We start from the raw sequence: 15,014 nt of genomic DNA, 5'->3' as shown, positions 1-15,014 counted from the left end.
GTTTTAGGTAGGTGATTAAATTTATTAATTCTACACTCTTATCACTTTTCTTTGGTCTAATTAACTGATTAAGGTTATGAAGGTTAAATCTATACGAAATCTAAGTTGTTCCCTCTATCATACCTGAAGAAAAACTTCTCAATTTTACTTGTTAATTTTCTTTGTTCTCTAGTTAATTTTTTCTATTCACCATTTTTATTTTTCTTCAAAAAAAATCTCCCCCAAAAATTGCATTTCCATTCATTTATTTTAATTTAAATTTTTATATAGATTTTTAGGACATTTGCATCTTGCATTTAAGATTGGAATTTTGCATTTTAGTTTAGGCCTATTTTATTTCATTTTTTTTATCACATAAATTTTTATGTAAAGAAACTCATAACTTGCTCCTTAGAAGTAATGACCTAGATTGATCCTAAACTATAAATTAATTGGGATCTAGTTTAATTGAGTGCTTTAACGACAGAGGCATCATCAGTGCTTTTGCAACAATAACATAAAACAAAATTATAGTGACCAATAAAAATATTGACTTACTAGCAGCAAATAAAGACGCTTTCCAATATTACAAGTGCCTTTCTTCTTCTTCTTCTTCTTTGTCATTTTCACAAAGTCTCTCATTTCCTTCCACAGGTTCTTAATTATATATGTTGACCAATCATATTTTCCAAACCCATCCATCGTGTGACGCATCACTTTCAACAAATTTAAATGTACAGTTATGCTTGACCCAGGACATAAAAAAGCTCTAACTGTATAAAGTATAAATAGGAACTCAACATTGTTGTTTTCTGTCCCAGATAATATCCTTTTCAGTATCTGGGGTAAATAGAACCTTCCAATATTTGTCCTTTAACCTCTTATATGTTGGGTCATCCTCACCAATATCATATTTGACTTCCTCCCCACCGTGAGGTATACCTAGAAACTCATAAATATCTTTTACTTCAATTGCCTCCCTTGCCCCCTAATGGTAAAAAAATGTGTTGGTGGGTCATAGGATTTCAACAATGACACTAAGTAGATCATGTGGAAGTTGCTTCACATTCACATTAAGTAAGTTCGCAATCTCATCCTCTCAACTTTCTACCTTAACTGCTTGTTCTTCTTCACATACTCAGCCAATAACTTAAATCCGATCAATGAGCACCTGGTGTACAAAGGAACATCATACTTCTTCTTCTCACCTTTCTCTCTCTTCATTTTGTTTGCCCTCTCATTATACCCATCTCTCTCTTCTTGACTTAGCGCCTTCTATGCCTTCCCCACTTCTATTTTTTCTTCTATTGTATTTTTACACTTCTCCCCTCGTTTTGCCATATAGTCCCTTCTAAACAACACAAGCCCATTTTGTACTCCTTTGCTTGTGGACCCTTCCCCTTCTTCTAACACCATCTCATCTAATTCTGCATAGTCATCAATGTATAATCATTAAGTCATAATTGTTATATATATACTAAATCTCTAGTTCTTTCCAAATATGTTATGGTCATTTCCAGTTCCGTCATTGTTATTATGAATATGGTCAATACAAACTGATAATATGGTTATTACAATGAATATGGTCATTTCTAGTTCCTTTATGGCCATTATGAATATGGTTATTACAGACTGAGAATATGGTCATTACAATGAATATGGCCATTTCCAGTTCCTTCATTGTCATTACCAATATCATCATTACAGACTGACAGTAAGGTCATTAGTACAAATATGGTCGTTTCTAATTAATTCATTGTCATTACCAATATGACCATTATAGATTGACAGTAAGGTCATTACTATGAATATGGTCATTTCAAGTTCCTTTATAGTCATTTACTAGTATGTTATTGTCATTTCCTGTTCGTTCATATAATCTTTCTAGTCAATTAGATAATTTTTCTACTCATTTGAAAACCCATTTTTTCCTAACGTCAAGTTCACAACTTCGTTATAAAAAACAAATAGCATGCCACAGAGACTCAACATAAACCCTTAATCACCATTCCTATCATTCACGGACTTTATCGTGTCATTTCTAAATATTGTTTAATCATTACTTCCCCCACTCACCTAGAAACATCGACCACAGCACGAAACTTAAGTCCCTAAACTTACCTCAGTGAAATGCCGCTGATGCTTGTTAACTGCAATGGTAAATCACCGACCGCCAACTTTCATCCTTCCACCCAATCAGACAGAGGCGATGACGTTCGCCCTTCAAACAGAACAACCTTCCACTTCAAAATCCTCTGCTCTCTTACGTACACACTATTTCGGGGTCATCAACTATCCAACTTGCCGACATTTTTAGGACAGCAATGGGGATGGTGGAAGCGTGAAACTAGGAAGCACGAGTGGCTAGTTTGCGCCTCTCTCTCTCTCTCTCTGCTTTCAAACTCTGACAGAAGGGCTTTTTGATAATTGATCAACATTTGCATAATCCTTCATCAGGCAATACTTCCCAATTTGTCAATACATTTGCTAAGCTTCCTATTTTGGCATTTCATATTTTCAGGTTTCTTTATGTGTCATTGTCCCTCCTCTGTTTTGCTATTAAAATTTAAATCAATATTGGGGAATTTGGGTGAGCCAGTACAAAGGGATACAAATACTCTCTACTCATAAACACAAGACAATTTCAGAGTCACAAAAAAAGAAAAGACAATTTCTGAAAACAGTGTTTCCATCAAAATATAGGTAATCTTGTAACATAAAATATTCCCCCCCCCCCAAATCTATCCTTTTCCTTGTTTAATGTAACCTACATTATAGTTTTGGAAACTCTACCATTATATAGTTAATAATGATAAAATTGGAAAGACGTAAAATTTTCAGAAAAAAAATTAATAACAAAAATAATTTTAAAAAAAGCATTTAGAATAAATTAAACAAAATTCTGTTAAACTTTAAATAACGTACAAATAAAATTATCAACCTTTACAACTAATAAAAAAACCCCCTAATCATTAATTATATGCTCTCTTAAATTTTATTTTCCCATGTATATAACATCAAATTCTGAGTTATACGTGAATAATTTTCCGAAATTTTAAGTTCTCTGCGGACAATTTGCAACTAAATTAATAGCATAAAGATCATATGCATCGACATAATATATGAGAGGGTTTATGGCAAGTTTCATTGATTAGAAAATTTATCTATATATAATGTATCAGTATATAACATAAAATTTAGTAATTAATAATTTAACTTGAAATGCTTGAACTAGTTTATGCTGCCTTTTAGACACCCACAAGTAAACGATGATTTTTAAAAAAAATGCCTAATATATATAATTAGATTAAAGTGCAAATTTATTTGGCAAGCTTTTATTCTTGAGTACTTGACACTTGAAAATTTTTTTATGTTCAATATTATAAGTGCCCAGCGCTGGATTTCAAACTTTAAGAATAATATTAAACTCAAAAAAAACTTTTGAGTGCCTAACATTTTCGAGTGAAAACTCTTCAGACAAATTTGCACCTTAATCTTATATAATTTAGTTAGGATCTTTTTGGAATATTAATCCACCGATAAACTGTACAGATTTTTGGCACTAATATGACCTAATTTATTGTTTCTTGTAGAACTTTATCCACAACTGCTAATACGTAATAACTTTTTGGTTCAACAGCACATGTATCTTCTTTTATAAAGAAGGTTATGAATCCAAGGGGCAGGGTTAAATTGTTAAAATTTAAATTATTCATGACAAGATGCTAATGACAAAACTTTAAACAGTCTAACAAGTAATAATTTCAAAAATAAGACAAATGGCTTTAGAAAGGAGTGATTAGTTGCCAAACATGCTTAATAGAGGTTCCACTTGACCCATGCTTCTAAAAATTGCAACTCATTCGTTTAATATTTATCAATTATCTATTGTGCTTCATAAAATTATCACTTGATTCTTATGCTTCAAAAATCGATTACAGTAATTTAGACAATCACTTATTCGCAAGCCCCATGTGGGGCTAATAGTTTTCATTTCCTATTTCATGGAAAACTTTTTTTGCTCCACTTAGCCCTATTCCCCCTTAGGGGCATTTTAGTGATAGGTTATATAGAAACTGGACAATCCTATTTGGTCAAATACCTAGCGACAAACTCCTATGTTCATTTCATTATAGTATTTCCGAACAAGTTCCTGGATAACAAGGGAGGGGAGGAGGAAGACGAAGAAGGTTAGGATAATCAGCCATATGATCTTCAATCCTATGAAAGTTAGTAAAGCTCATAAAGATATTCAAGGAAGCTATTGAACTGAATCTCTTAAATAACATCTCTACAGAGATGTAATTCATAAAGTATAAAGGGCATCATGCACTTTATATAATTGAATCAAAGTCATTACATTTATTTCATACCTGATTTTTGTCCTTCATTCATTCCTTCTCTGTAAATGAGCAAGGAACTAAAGGAAACTCAAATCAGAAAGCATCATGGCATCTGCTAAAGCACAAATTTTGACTAGTTACCTTAATTGCAAGGAGTGAATGTAGGAATTCCTCCTTTTATCCGGGGGAAAGAAGCTAAAGAAAGTGACCATAAATGAAATATGAACTAATGGGAAATGAAGAAATTCAAAAATTTTCATGACAAACTACAATACTCTGATTACAACTGAACATGTAGCCTAAAGAATCAGAACTACAATACAATCAACCACCTCTACAAGATCTTTAACACCAAACCCTTCTACCATTTATTAACAAGATCTATAATAAACAACAGATATTCTGCATCACGTTACGACTTTCATCTGATATTAAGGCAAATTCTATAATAAACAACAGATCTATAGTAAAAATTGATAGTGCAGATTTACTCCAACAAAAAGTGCAAGAGGAAACTTATATTTGTTTCTAACATAGATGGTGTCAAAAGAAACTACATCACAGAAGTTCATATAGTCATGCCTACATTTAGCATTAATCCATCAAAAAATTTTCAGATGTTGATCCTCACCAATATCTACCGCATAAAAGAGGTTTGAATTCGTACTATGCATCTGCACCAAAAAACTCAAGTAGGAACTTGTCATCCCCTGACTCAAAGCCCAAATTCCAGCTTTTGTCAAATGGAACTTTCTCACTCTTGAGACCAACCACAGTTTTGTATTCAGCAAACTGCCTAGCCATTGCCGCATACATTTTTCTTGTTTGCTCACTGACAGCTTGAGCTGGTAAAAGCTCAGGATCATGCTCCTTCACAAAACTATGTATTACCCATTTTTCATCAAGCCATCTTTTTACACGCATGCTTGCTTTGCAATCAGTCTTTGAACAAGATCTTCCACCAGTTGAATTTTCAGCAACTTGCTTGTCCTGTTGGGCACATGGTCCATTGAATAATTTGTTGTGCTCTCTTTTTGTTCCATACCTGGAACAAGCAAATTTTGCACCTATAAGTTCTCGTGCTAAAGTAGGCTGTTTAAATAGATTTAAATATTAAGCCTAAAAGAGCCTATATGTGTGCAATCTGATGATCTGGATTTTTAAAAGCAAAGCAATCAACCTGGGAAAAAAAAAAAAAATTCTAGGGTGCATAGAACTTTGGATGTGCTTGCAACACTAGAGTGAGGCACCTTCTGCTCTGATCTGATGTCAAGCCAAAGAGGGGGGAAAAAAGAAACCACTAGTTACAACAAGAGTAAAACAATAAATATATATGAAATATATGACTAAAAAATATTAAATTGCAATAAGCCAGTACAACCCAAAAGTTTTTCCAAAAAAAAAAAAAAAAAGACACAAAATTTGGAGTACAGTGACTAACCTTCTTTTAACGTTTCAAGAGACTTTGATGAATAATTCGTCAACATAATTCTTTGCCTCATCGTTCTCACCTTTTTCCAAAAGACGTATAATGAGTGTTTCAAAAGCTACACCATTAGGAAGGCATCCTTTCTCTTTCATTCGATAGAGCAAGGCCTTTGCGTCATCATACAAACCCTCTTTACAAAGCCCTTTGATCATAGCATTATATGTTTGCACATCCAAAGGATGGCCATTTACAAAAAGATGCTGGAAAATCTGTCGTGCATCATTTAACCTATTCCCCACACACAAACCATCAATTAGCATGGTATATGTGTAAGTATCAGGCCGAATTCTTAGGTTAACAATTTGCTTAAATAATGTAACTGCCTGGTGAAGAAGTTGATTTTTGCACAATCCATCCAATAAGATATTGCACAATATCATATTTGGAGCAAGGCCACTAGCATGCATCTCATAAATAAGATCTTGCACACTAGAGATTCTACCTGACTTGAACAAACCATTGACACGGGAACCACAGGTGACAATGTCGGGAGTCAAGCTTTTGTGATGCATTTTTTTAAAAGAGATCCATGACCTCATCCACCATCTTGATTTTACAAAGTCCACTAATCAAAATGTTATAGCTAATAATATTAGGCTCTCCCCCATACTTCATCATCATAGCAACAACTGCTTCAGCTTTAGTTATACCTCCTTCCTTACAAAATGCATTGACCAATATGTTAAAAGTATTAACATTAGGGTTGATGCCTGTAAGTCTCATTTCATTAAACAATTTCGTAGCTTCTGACCATATATGAATGACACAAAAACCATGTATCAAAGAGCTGTATATCACAACATTAGGAGATATTCCGTGATCAATAAGTTCATGAAATAAATCACATGCTTCAGTTATGAGTCTTTCTCTGCAAAAGCCATCAATAATTATATTATACATAACTAAATTAGGCTTCAGCGACCCTTTCGCCATCTTTTGGAGTAATTTAACCACAGCTATTGTTTTTCCGGCTTGCATAATCCATTAAGGTGTGCCATGAGTAACTACATCTAGCAGAAAACCTTTTGCTATCAGATCGTCATGAAAATCTAAGGCCCTCCCAACGTCATTATTGATGCAAAGGCCCTTCATTAGCGTATTCAAAGTAATCGTATCTGGCTGACAACCCATCTTAAGAATTTTGCCTAAGGCAGAGAAAGCAGCAGTCATTTGACCCACAAGGCATAACAATCAATCAAGATGTTCAGCGCAACCAAATCTAGCACGAATCCCTTAGATTCTGCTTGTGCAAAAAGAGAGATAACAGTCAGATGATGCTTCAACTTTGCAAGAACTCCTAAGATCTTACTTATTTGGATTATAGAAGGTGGCGGGCACATATGAAGCATGCGATTAAAAGAAGCAACAGTCTCTTGAATGTCCTTAGGGCTTGTAGAATTGGAATGGAAACAGAAATGGAGAGTCGGGGCATGCGAGAAAGAAAGAAGAACGGGAGTCGTAGGCATTGCAGAGAACAAAGGAAATCGGGAGAAGACATATCATGAAGGAGCTCTGCAAAATGACATCTTCAGTTGAATTCAGAAATTCAGGTCCTTCACCAAAGACTTAAACTGAGAATTCGGCATTCAAGGAGATGCGGAAGACGAAAACGTTCTGGCAACCTCAGAGTCCCATATTCCCTGCGCAAGGCTTTGATCAAAAATTCAAAATCACAAAGGTTCATTGTCCACTGATCTTTTTGATAAAATAACAACCTTCAATGAAGAAGGGAATCGAGTTTTCACAATCTGTAACCATGACAGCAGTAAACCATCCACAGCAGCAATGTCATCAAGGTCTTACTCTCAACATGCTAATGCAACCCCAAATGCTAAATTTTTGAAAGAAGGTTGCTTGCAACATCTGCTTAAAAATTCAACTTTTAAAAGACTGATAGAAACTCAAAATGTTTGAAGATGGGTTTTCAGCAACATTGAAATCACCCCTTTTTTTTTTTGCAATCAATTTCATGGGAGTTGTATTTTTGAATCAACATTGTCCCTTCCACACATATTCAATACCATTCGGTTAACTTTATATCATTTATCTGCTCGTGTCGTAGCTTTCTCTGCCTTTGACTTGAACATCAATAAGGATGGGACAAAATCACATTAATTAAAATGGTGAATGCAGAAAGTTCAGTCCACCACACTAAATAGCAAAAAGATATTCGAACTCAATTACATGCAGTGTTCGAAAACGGAAACCTTAGCAAACAGTGCCCAAGATTGAGAGACTTACAGAATTATTGATGCCTGTCCAAGCCTGAGCGATGACGACGGTGTCCGGCAGTGTCCGAAGTTGGAAGCCGATGAGCACTCTTCTTCCAGCGTCGCGTGCCGTAGAAATGGAACCGAACCATGTTAGGATCTGGCTGACATGGGAATTGAATGTACGGCTAAGATTATCGGAATGGATCTTAAAAAACCTATATGACGTGTATCCTTCTGATCGTCGGATCATTTGGACGGGCAGGATTGAGATGCTGAGGGATTTTTAGAAAAATCTCGAGACAGTCTGGGCTCTGGACCCCAATTAGAAAAACCGAGGAAATTATTTTACTTCTAACTAATTTATAATTTGAAGAATATTCTAATTTGATTTCAATTTTAATCATTTTCATATGACAGAATTAATTTTGTTTTTGTATCCCGTTTAAGAAAAGTAAGCGAAGCAAGGCACTTTGAAATTTAGGATAAAGTATGCTTTCAGTCTTTTAACTTTACATAACGTTTTATTTTGATCCTTTAACTTAAAAAATAAATTTTTAGTCATCTAACCTTGAAACTGTTAAGAAAAAATGATAATATTAAGAGCCCGTTTGAATTAACAATGAACAACTGTGATCTTAAATAATCGTGAATTTTATAAGTGATATTGGTTAATCATAATTTCTGTTTGGATTTTTTGTTTATAAGTGATTTTGAGAATTGTGATTATGTTTGGTTTTCATTTATTAAAATTACTTATAGATGTATAATTACTAAAAGGGATATGAAGTTAATAAAGTTGTTTATATTTAATAATAAATTTTATTAAATATAATTTAATAAATGACTTGAATATTTAAATATTATTTTTATTTTCTTAATTTAACGATGCTCCTCGAATCAAAATCAAATCAAAATATTTGCATCTCATTGTTTCAATCGTGTGTATTCATCCATCCAAGTTTTATCTGATTTTTTTTAAATGTCTTTTAGATAAAATTAAAAGAAAAACAGTTTCATATTGTATGCTTTTAAAAAAACAAATAATTAAAATAATAACCATTAGAATGATTATTAGTATGGCTATTTCCGGAAAAGATGTGCGTCAGGAGTGGATGGAATAGAGAGAGGCACCAAATAAGCAAAGGGTATATTAGAGAAAATTTAATTGCTGAAGATTGATTGAGATTTTTCAAGCGCATAAGCTACTTTTTGTTGCTTATCCTAAAAGTACAGTAGGAGGTTAAAATCACGATTTATCGGGATTTCATGAAAATTACCCAAACAACTCAAACGTGCTTCATAATCACTTGTTTGGATTTAAATGGACTTATTTGAGATCCTACCACTTAACCAAACAGGCACTAAACTCTTGAATATTGACAAAGCATTACTAACTACCAATACATTAAGTTTAACATTCAAAACAAGAATGACTATTACAAAAAATTATTATTTAAAACTAACAATTTTAAGATTAAAGGACTAAAAGTATATTTTTTAAAGTTAAAAAACCAAATAGAAATCTTTTATAAAATTAAAAATAAAAAACAAATATATACTTTAGCTTAAAATTTATATCATTTTGATTTCATCCCAAAAAAGGGGGATCAGAAATCGTGTTATATTGGCATGGATGTCAGTATTTATATTTTTTATTTTTGACCGCATTAAAATATCAATCAAAATACTAAATCAATCGTTTACTATAGCAATAATCAAATATAAATGACAAAATGACCCTTTAAGAGAAGAAAATTAGTAGATACTTCTCTACTACTAAATGTAAGATCTAATTAACTAATTTTAATATATTAAGGATGCTAGTTAAATTAGTTAATATGATATTTTTTTCTAAAATATCCAATCATCTTCCTTAATTCTCTCCATCTTTCTCCTACTTGATTATTGTTGATGGAATATTAATATGGTTAATTTAAAAAAAATTGATAAACATGTTAAATAAGTCTTATATATAGAATCAACATTAACTCTCAAATTATGTCCTATATTAAGGACAAGAGGAAAATTAACTTATTTAAATACTTGTATTAAAATATAAAAGTAATGCCATATTAAAAATATTCATGAGACTTTCTTTTTTACATGAAAAATATAACATTATTATGTTTTGTTATTAAAATTTAAATCAATATGGACAATTGGAATACTTTATTATTATTATTATTATTATTATTATTATTATTATTATTATTATTATTATTATTATTATTATTATTATTTTGCTTTACACACAGATTTAACAAACGGACTTTTTGAATTTAATATTTTAATATTTTAATATTTTTACATTTTTATTTTTATTTAGGTAAAAATATATATTTGATTCTTTATCATATTGCCCCTTAACTTTAAAATGTATTTTTAGTTCTTTATTTCTAAAATCATTAGTGAGAATATTTTATTATCATTCAAAATTTTAACATTATCTTTTTTTATAATTTTAGAGTAGAAGGACTAAAAATATATTTTTTAAAATTATAAAATAAAATTAAAATCTTATATAAAATTAAATCACCGGCTAGATGTCAATATGGATTGGGTCCGACGAGTCAGAAGGCATTAGCCCTGTGCCTTCAGGGAAATAAATAGATGCGGATGTTCTTCTTATTTGGCTGGTACCAAAAAACAAAAGAAAAAAAAAGCTGTTATCCATGGTGAAAAGCTAATAATTTTTTAAATTTAAAATGAAAAAGAAAATTTAAAGAGTGGGCGTATGGCACATATAATTTGAGTAGTGTCTCCCAATTTCCATTTTTTTGCAATATTAAATGGCCAGAGAAAAGCAGCTAGTATGCCTCTCAAAACTAATTAGTAAAATAGACTATCAAAAAGATTTAAAAAATAATCTTGTATTGCCAAATCGGATAGTCACTTTTCAGAATAACTTATTAAAATATTTAATATTCCACATATAGACTTGAAACATTAATATGACCAAATTTTATTGTTCGGTGCACAACTTCATTGGTACGTAAAACATTTTATTGTTTGTCGCATCAAACTCATGTCATGCCAAAAAAAAAAAACCACCAGTTACAATAAAAGTACAAAATAAATATATATGAAACATACGACTTGAAAAAACAACCTTAAATTTCAACCAGCGAGTACAGTTAAACTTTTTTTGCCTTAAAAAAAGCAAGTCTCAAATTTTTCCGTCATGAACACAAATAACACAACTTGGAGTAGAGCGACTAACCTTTTTGTATCATTTCAAAAGACATTGATGAATAACTCGTCAACAAGATTCCTTGACTCATTATTCTCACCTTTTTTCAAAACAGCTATAATAAGTGCTTTAAAAGCTACAACATCAGGTCCTCTTTCTTTCATTTTATAGAGCAAGTATTTATTAAAATTCAATAATTTTTTAATTTTATTTCTATTTAATATACAATATATTACGTAAAAAAAAAGTTAACATAATAATAAATAAAAGATAAAACTGCATATTCAAATAAAAATTCTATAAATAGCACTAGAGGAGTACTTATCAATTATCACTTGATCCTTGTACTTGAAAAAATTGATTAACGTGATTTAGATATTTTCAAGAGGGGGAGGGGGCAGAAAGCAGGCCACTGATCTTCAATCCTGTGAAAATAAGAAAAGCTCATCAAGATGCTGAAGGAAGCAATTGAACTGAATCCCTTATAAATAATATGTCTATAGAGCCGTATAGCATCATGCAATTTATATAACTGAATCCATTTAATGAGGTAAGGCAAGGCAAGGCTGATTATTGTGGTTACCCAATCATGCCTGATGCCTCTATAAGTTCAACAAAAATTAAACGGAAAAGCAGGAATGCTTCCTTGAGTTACTAGAGTGCCTTAGGCTTGTTACTACCAAAACCATTAACATTAAAGCTTACTTGGAAGTGACAGCTTCTTAATGACCACTCATGCTCAAAGCTGTCACTCGTACATCCAATTTCCAACGTTGATGACCATGAAATAGATGCTTGTACAAAAACACACAGTCAAGAAGAGGAGGAGGAAGAGGAAGCCAGGCTAAACCCAAAAATAAGTCCTTGAACCAACCCTTTTATATGCTTATCCAATAGAACCAAGGTATCAAATAGTATATGAATGTAATTTGTCAAGACTTAATAAGGCTCCCAAGAAAGAAAAATAACTACCAACAAGTCCTAATGACAAGTTAGAAGTTGTCATTTTCCTCTCTGAAACTTGTCATTACAGACTGTTTAGGTTTTTATTGAGATTTTTTAGTAATTATGTTTCTTTTACGGGACTTGATTGCAATTCTCCCAATTTTTTATTACAAACTACGATGCTGATTACAACTTAACTTGTAGACTAAAGAATCAAACTGCAATACAAACAACAATCTCTTCAAGATCTTTTAACACTAAAACCTTGTACCATTTATTAACAAAATCCATAAAAAAAACAACAGGCATTCTGTATCACGTTACAACTGTCATACAATGACTGCATGCATTCACCCTCTCAGAGCTCAAACCTATCAACAATTTTTCACCACCTCTTCTCAAACTCATCATTTGTCCTTTAGATGTATTTTTCAAATTCTGGCACAAAATTCTCATGTTGCTTAAGTACACGAGCCAGATTTTCAGACACCTTCACTAATACACGCCATAAGCACGTAGAGTGATGAGCATTAGGAAGAACATCTAAAATAATTGTCTTTAATGTCTTGTCAAGATCAATGATGACCACTTCTGGAGCTTGGCGACCAACTGCTTTCTGCCAAGAACAAGCAGCAGCACGTTCATCTGATATTAAGGCACAACCAAAGTGCAGATTTGCTCCAACAAAAACCACAAGTGGTAACTTATATATTTCTTTCTGACATAGATGCGTTTGCAAAACTAATGAAATTAAGCAACTAAAGGTGAGAGTGGAGAGGAATTATTAGAGTGAAGTACGTTTGGTGCTATGATTTGATGGAATTACTATAGAAAGGAGAGGAATTCTAGGTGTCATTTTGGTGATAGATGCTCATGACTGTGAGTGCGGTGCATCAAACTCATGTCAAGCGGAAAAAAAAAAAAACGTAAAACCAAAAGTAATATGTATATATATATGTATGAAACATATGACTAAAAAGATATTAAATTGCAATCAGCCAGTACAGCAAACAAATTTTTCCCAAAAAACAAATTTGTCAAATCCTTTCACCATGAACACAACTAACACAAATTTGGAGTAGAGTGACTAACCTTCTTTTATCATTTCAAGAGACCTTGATGAATAATTCGTCAATCAGAATCTTTGCCTCATCATTCTCACCTTTCTCCAAAAGAGGCATAATAATTGTTTCAAAAGTTAAAACATTAGGCGAGCACCCGTTCTCTTGCATTTTATGAAACAAGGCCTTTGCTTCATCATACAAATGCTCTTTACAAAGTCCTTTGATCATAGCAGTGTATGCTTGGACATTCAAAGGACGACTATTAACCAAAAGATGTTGGAAAATCTGTCGTGCATCGTTTAATCTGTTGCCCTCACACAAACCATCAATAAGTATGGTATATGTGTAAGTATTAGGCCGAATTCCTTGTTTAACAATTTGCCTGAATAATGAAATTGCCTGGTCAAGATGGTGACTTTTGCACAATCCGTCTAACAAGGTACTATAAAATACTATATTTGGGGCACAACCTCTATCATGCATCTCATAAATAATATCTTGCACATCAGAGATTCTACCTGACTTGAACAAACCATCAACAAGGGAGCTGTAAGTGACAATGTCGGGAGTAAAGCTTTTACGGTGCATTTCTTTAAAGAGATTCATGGCCTCATCAACCATCTTCATTTTACAGAGTCCATTAATTAAAATGTTATAGCTAATAACACAAGGAGCCAAACCACTTTCGACCATCTTGTTGAACAGTCTTTTTGACTCAAAAACATTATTCATCAAACAGTACCCTTCCATTAAACTGTTGTTAGTAACATCATTAGGTTTTTCACCGCACTTCATCATCGTGGCAACAATAGCCTCAGCTTTAGTCATACTTCCTTCCTTACAAAATGCATCGACCAATATACTAAAAGTATAAACATTAGGGTTGATGTCTTTAAGTCTCATCTCATTAAACAATTTTACTGCTTCCGGCCATTTATCCATGACACAAAAACCATGTATGAGAGAGCTGTAGGTCACGACATTAGGAGATATTCCACGATCAATCATTTCACAAAATAAATCATAGGCTTCAGTTATCAGTCCCTCTTTGCAAAATCCATCAATAATCATATTATACATCACTAAATCAGGCTTAACTGGCCTTCTCGTCATCTTTTGGAGCAATTTAACGGCAACTCTCGTTTTGCCGGCCTTACATAGTCCATTTATCATTGTGCCATAGCTAACTACACCTAACTGAAAACCCTTTGCTATCAAATCATCATGAAAATCTAGGGCCTTTCCAACGTCATTATTGATGCAAAGGCCCTTCATAAGTGTGGTCAAAGAAATCGTATCTGGCTGACAGCCCATCTTAAGAATCTTGCCTAAGGCAGAGAAACCAAAAGTCATTTGACCCAAATGACAGTAACAATTAATCAAGATGTTCAGCGTTACCAGAGATGGCGTGAATCCCTTAGATTCCGCTTGTGCCAAAAGGGAGATAGCTGTAGGATATTGTTTCAACCTCGCAACATATCCTAAGATCTTAGTGATTTGGAATATAGAGGGGGGGCGCACATGAACCAGGTGATTAAAAGAAGAGATAGCCTCTTCAATATTCTGAGGATTTGTAGAATGTAAACAGAGGCGGAGGGTTAGGGCATATGAAGGAGATGTAAGGAAGGTAGGCGTAGAAGCTGCAAAAAAAACAGGAAATCGGAAGAAGAGGTACCGTGAAGGAGCTCTCGTCTTCAGTTGCATTCAGAAATTCAGATCCTTCAGCTAAGAATTCAACGAGGAAGACTAAGGGGCTGTTTGAATAGAAACTAAATTATGGTTTCAGAAGTG

General features: G+C 33.0%; 4 protein-coding genes across 4 annotated transcripts in view; all 4 read right to left on the bottom strand.

The window, feature by feature from the left end:
* The window catches only part of LOC114758457 (pentatricopeptide repeat-containing protein At1g62670, mitochondrial-like), a 53,752-nt gene that overhangs the window by 11,390 nt on the left and 27,348 nt on the right, over positions 1-15,014 (bottom strand). The window lies entirely within an intron of this gene.
* The window catches only part of LOC114758458 (putative pentatricopeptide repeat-containing protein At1g12700, mitochondrial), a 38,577-nt gene that overhangs the window by 14,858 nt on the left and 8,705 nt on the right, over positions 1-15,014 (bottom strand). The gene's annotated exons all lie outside the window — the stretch shown is intronic.
* On the bottom strand, positions 4,989-6,323 carry LOC114758446 (pentatricopeptide repeat-containing protein At1g62670, mitochondrial-like). The gene is made up of 2 exons (XM_028947479.1): positions 5,787-6,323; positions 4,989-5,414 (listed from the first exon to the last, which is right to left on the bottom strand). The coding sequence occupies exons 1-2, from the start codon at positions 6,321-6,323 to the stop codon at positions 4,989-4,991; spliced, it is 963 nt and encodes a 320-aa protein (XP_028803312.1).
* On the bottom strand, positions 6,328-14,927 carry LOC114758445 (pentatricopeptide repeat-containing protein At1g63330-like). The gene is made up of 4 exons (XM_028947478.1): positions 13,275-14,927; positions 12,629-12,775; positions 8,053-8,181; positions 6,328-6,792 (listed from the first exon to the last, which is right to left on the bottom strand). Exons 1-4 carry the CDS (start codon positions 14,925-14,927, stop codon positions 6,328-6,330), a joined length of 2,394 nt encoding a protein of 797 aa, XP_028803311.1.

The sequence above is a fragment of the Neltuma alba genome, unplaced genomic scaffold, assembly GCF_004799145.2.
Source record: "Neltuma alba isolate B1F8T4 unplaced genomic scaffold, ASM479914v2 tig00010701_pilon, whole genome shotgun sequence".
Lineage (NCBI taxonomy): Eukaryota > Viridiplantae > Streptophyta > Magnoliopsida > Fabales > Fabaceae > Neltuma > Neltuma alba.
Note: the sequence above shows the minus strand (reverse complement) of the source record. Positions and strands in the feature narration are given on the sequence as shown.

Coding starts and splice junctions, on each gene's coding strand:
- LOC114758446 (XM_028947479.1), bottom strand. CDS start 6,323: ATGCATCACAAAAGCTTGACTCCCGACATTGTCACCTGTGGTTCCCGT. Junction 5,415..5,786: donor TTGACGAATTATTCATCAAA/GTCTCTTGAAAC, acceptor CTATTTAAACAG/CCTACTTTAGCACGAGAACT.
- LOC114758445 (XM_028947478.1), bottom strand. CDS start 14,927: ATGCAACTGAAGACGAGAGCTCCTTCACGGTACCTCTTCTTCCGATTT. Junction 12,776..13,274: donor TTGACGAATTATTCATCAAG/GTCTCTTGAAAT, acceptor TGTTCTTGGCAG/AAAGCAGTTGGTCGCCAAGC. Junction 6,793..8,052: donor GGACAGGCATCAATAATTCT/GTAAGTCTCTCA, acceptor ACACCTTAATGG/ATTATGCAAGCCGGAAAAAC.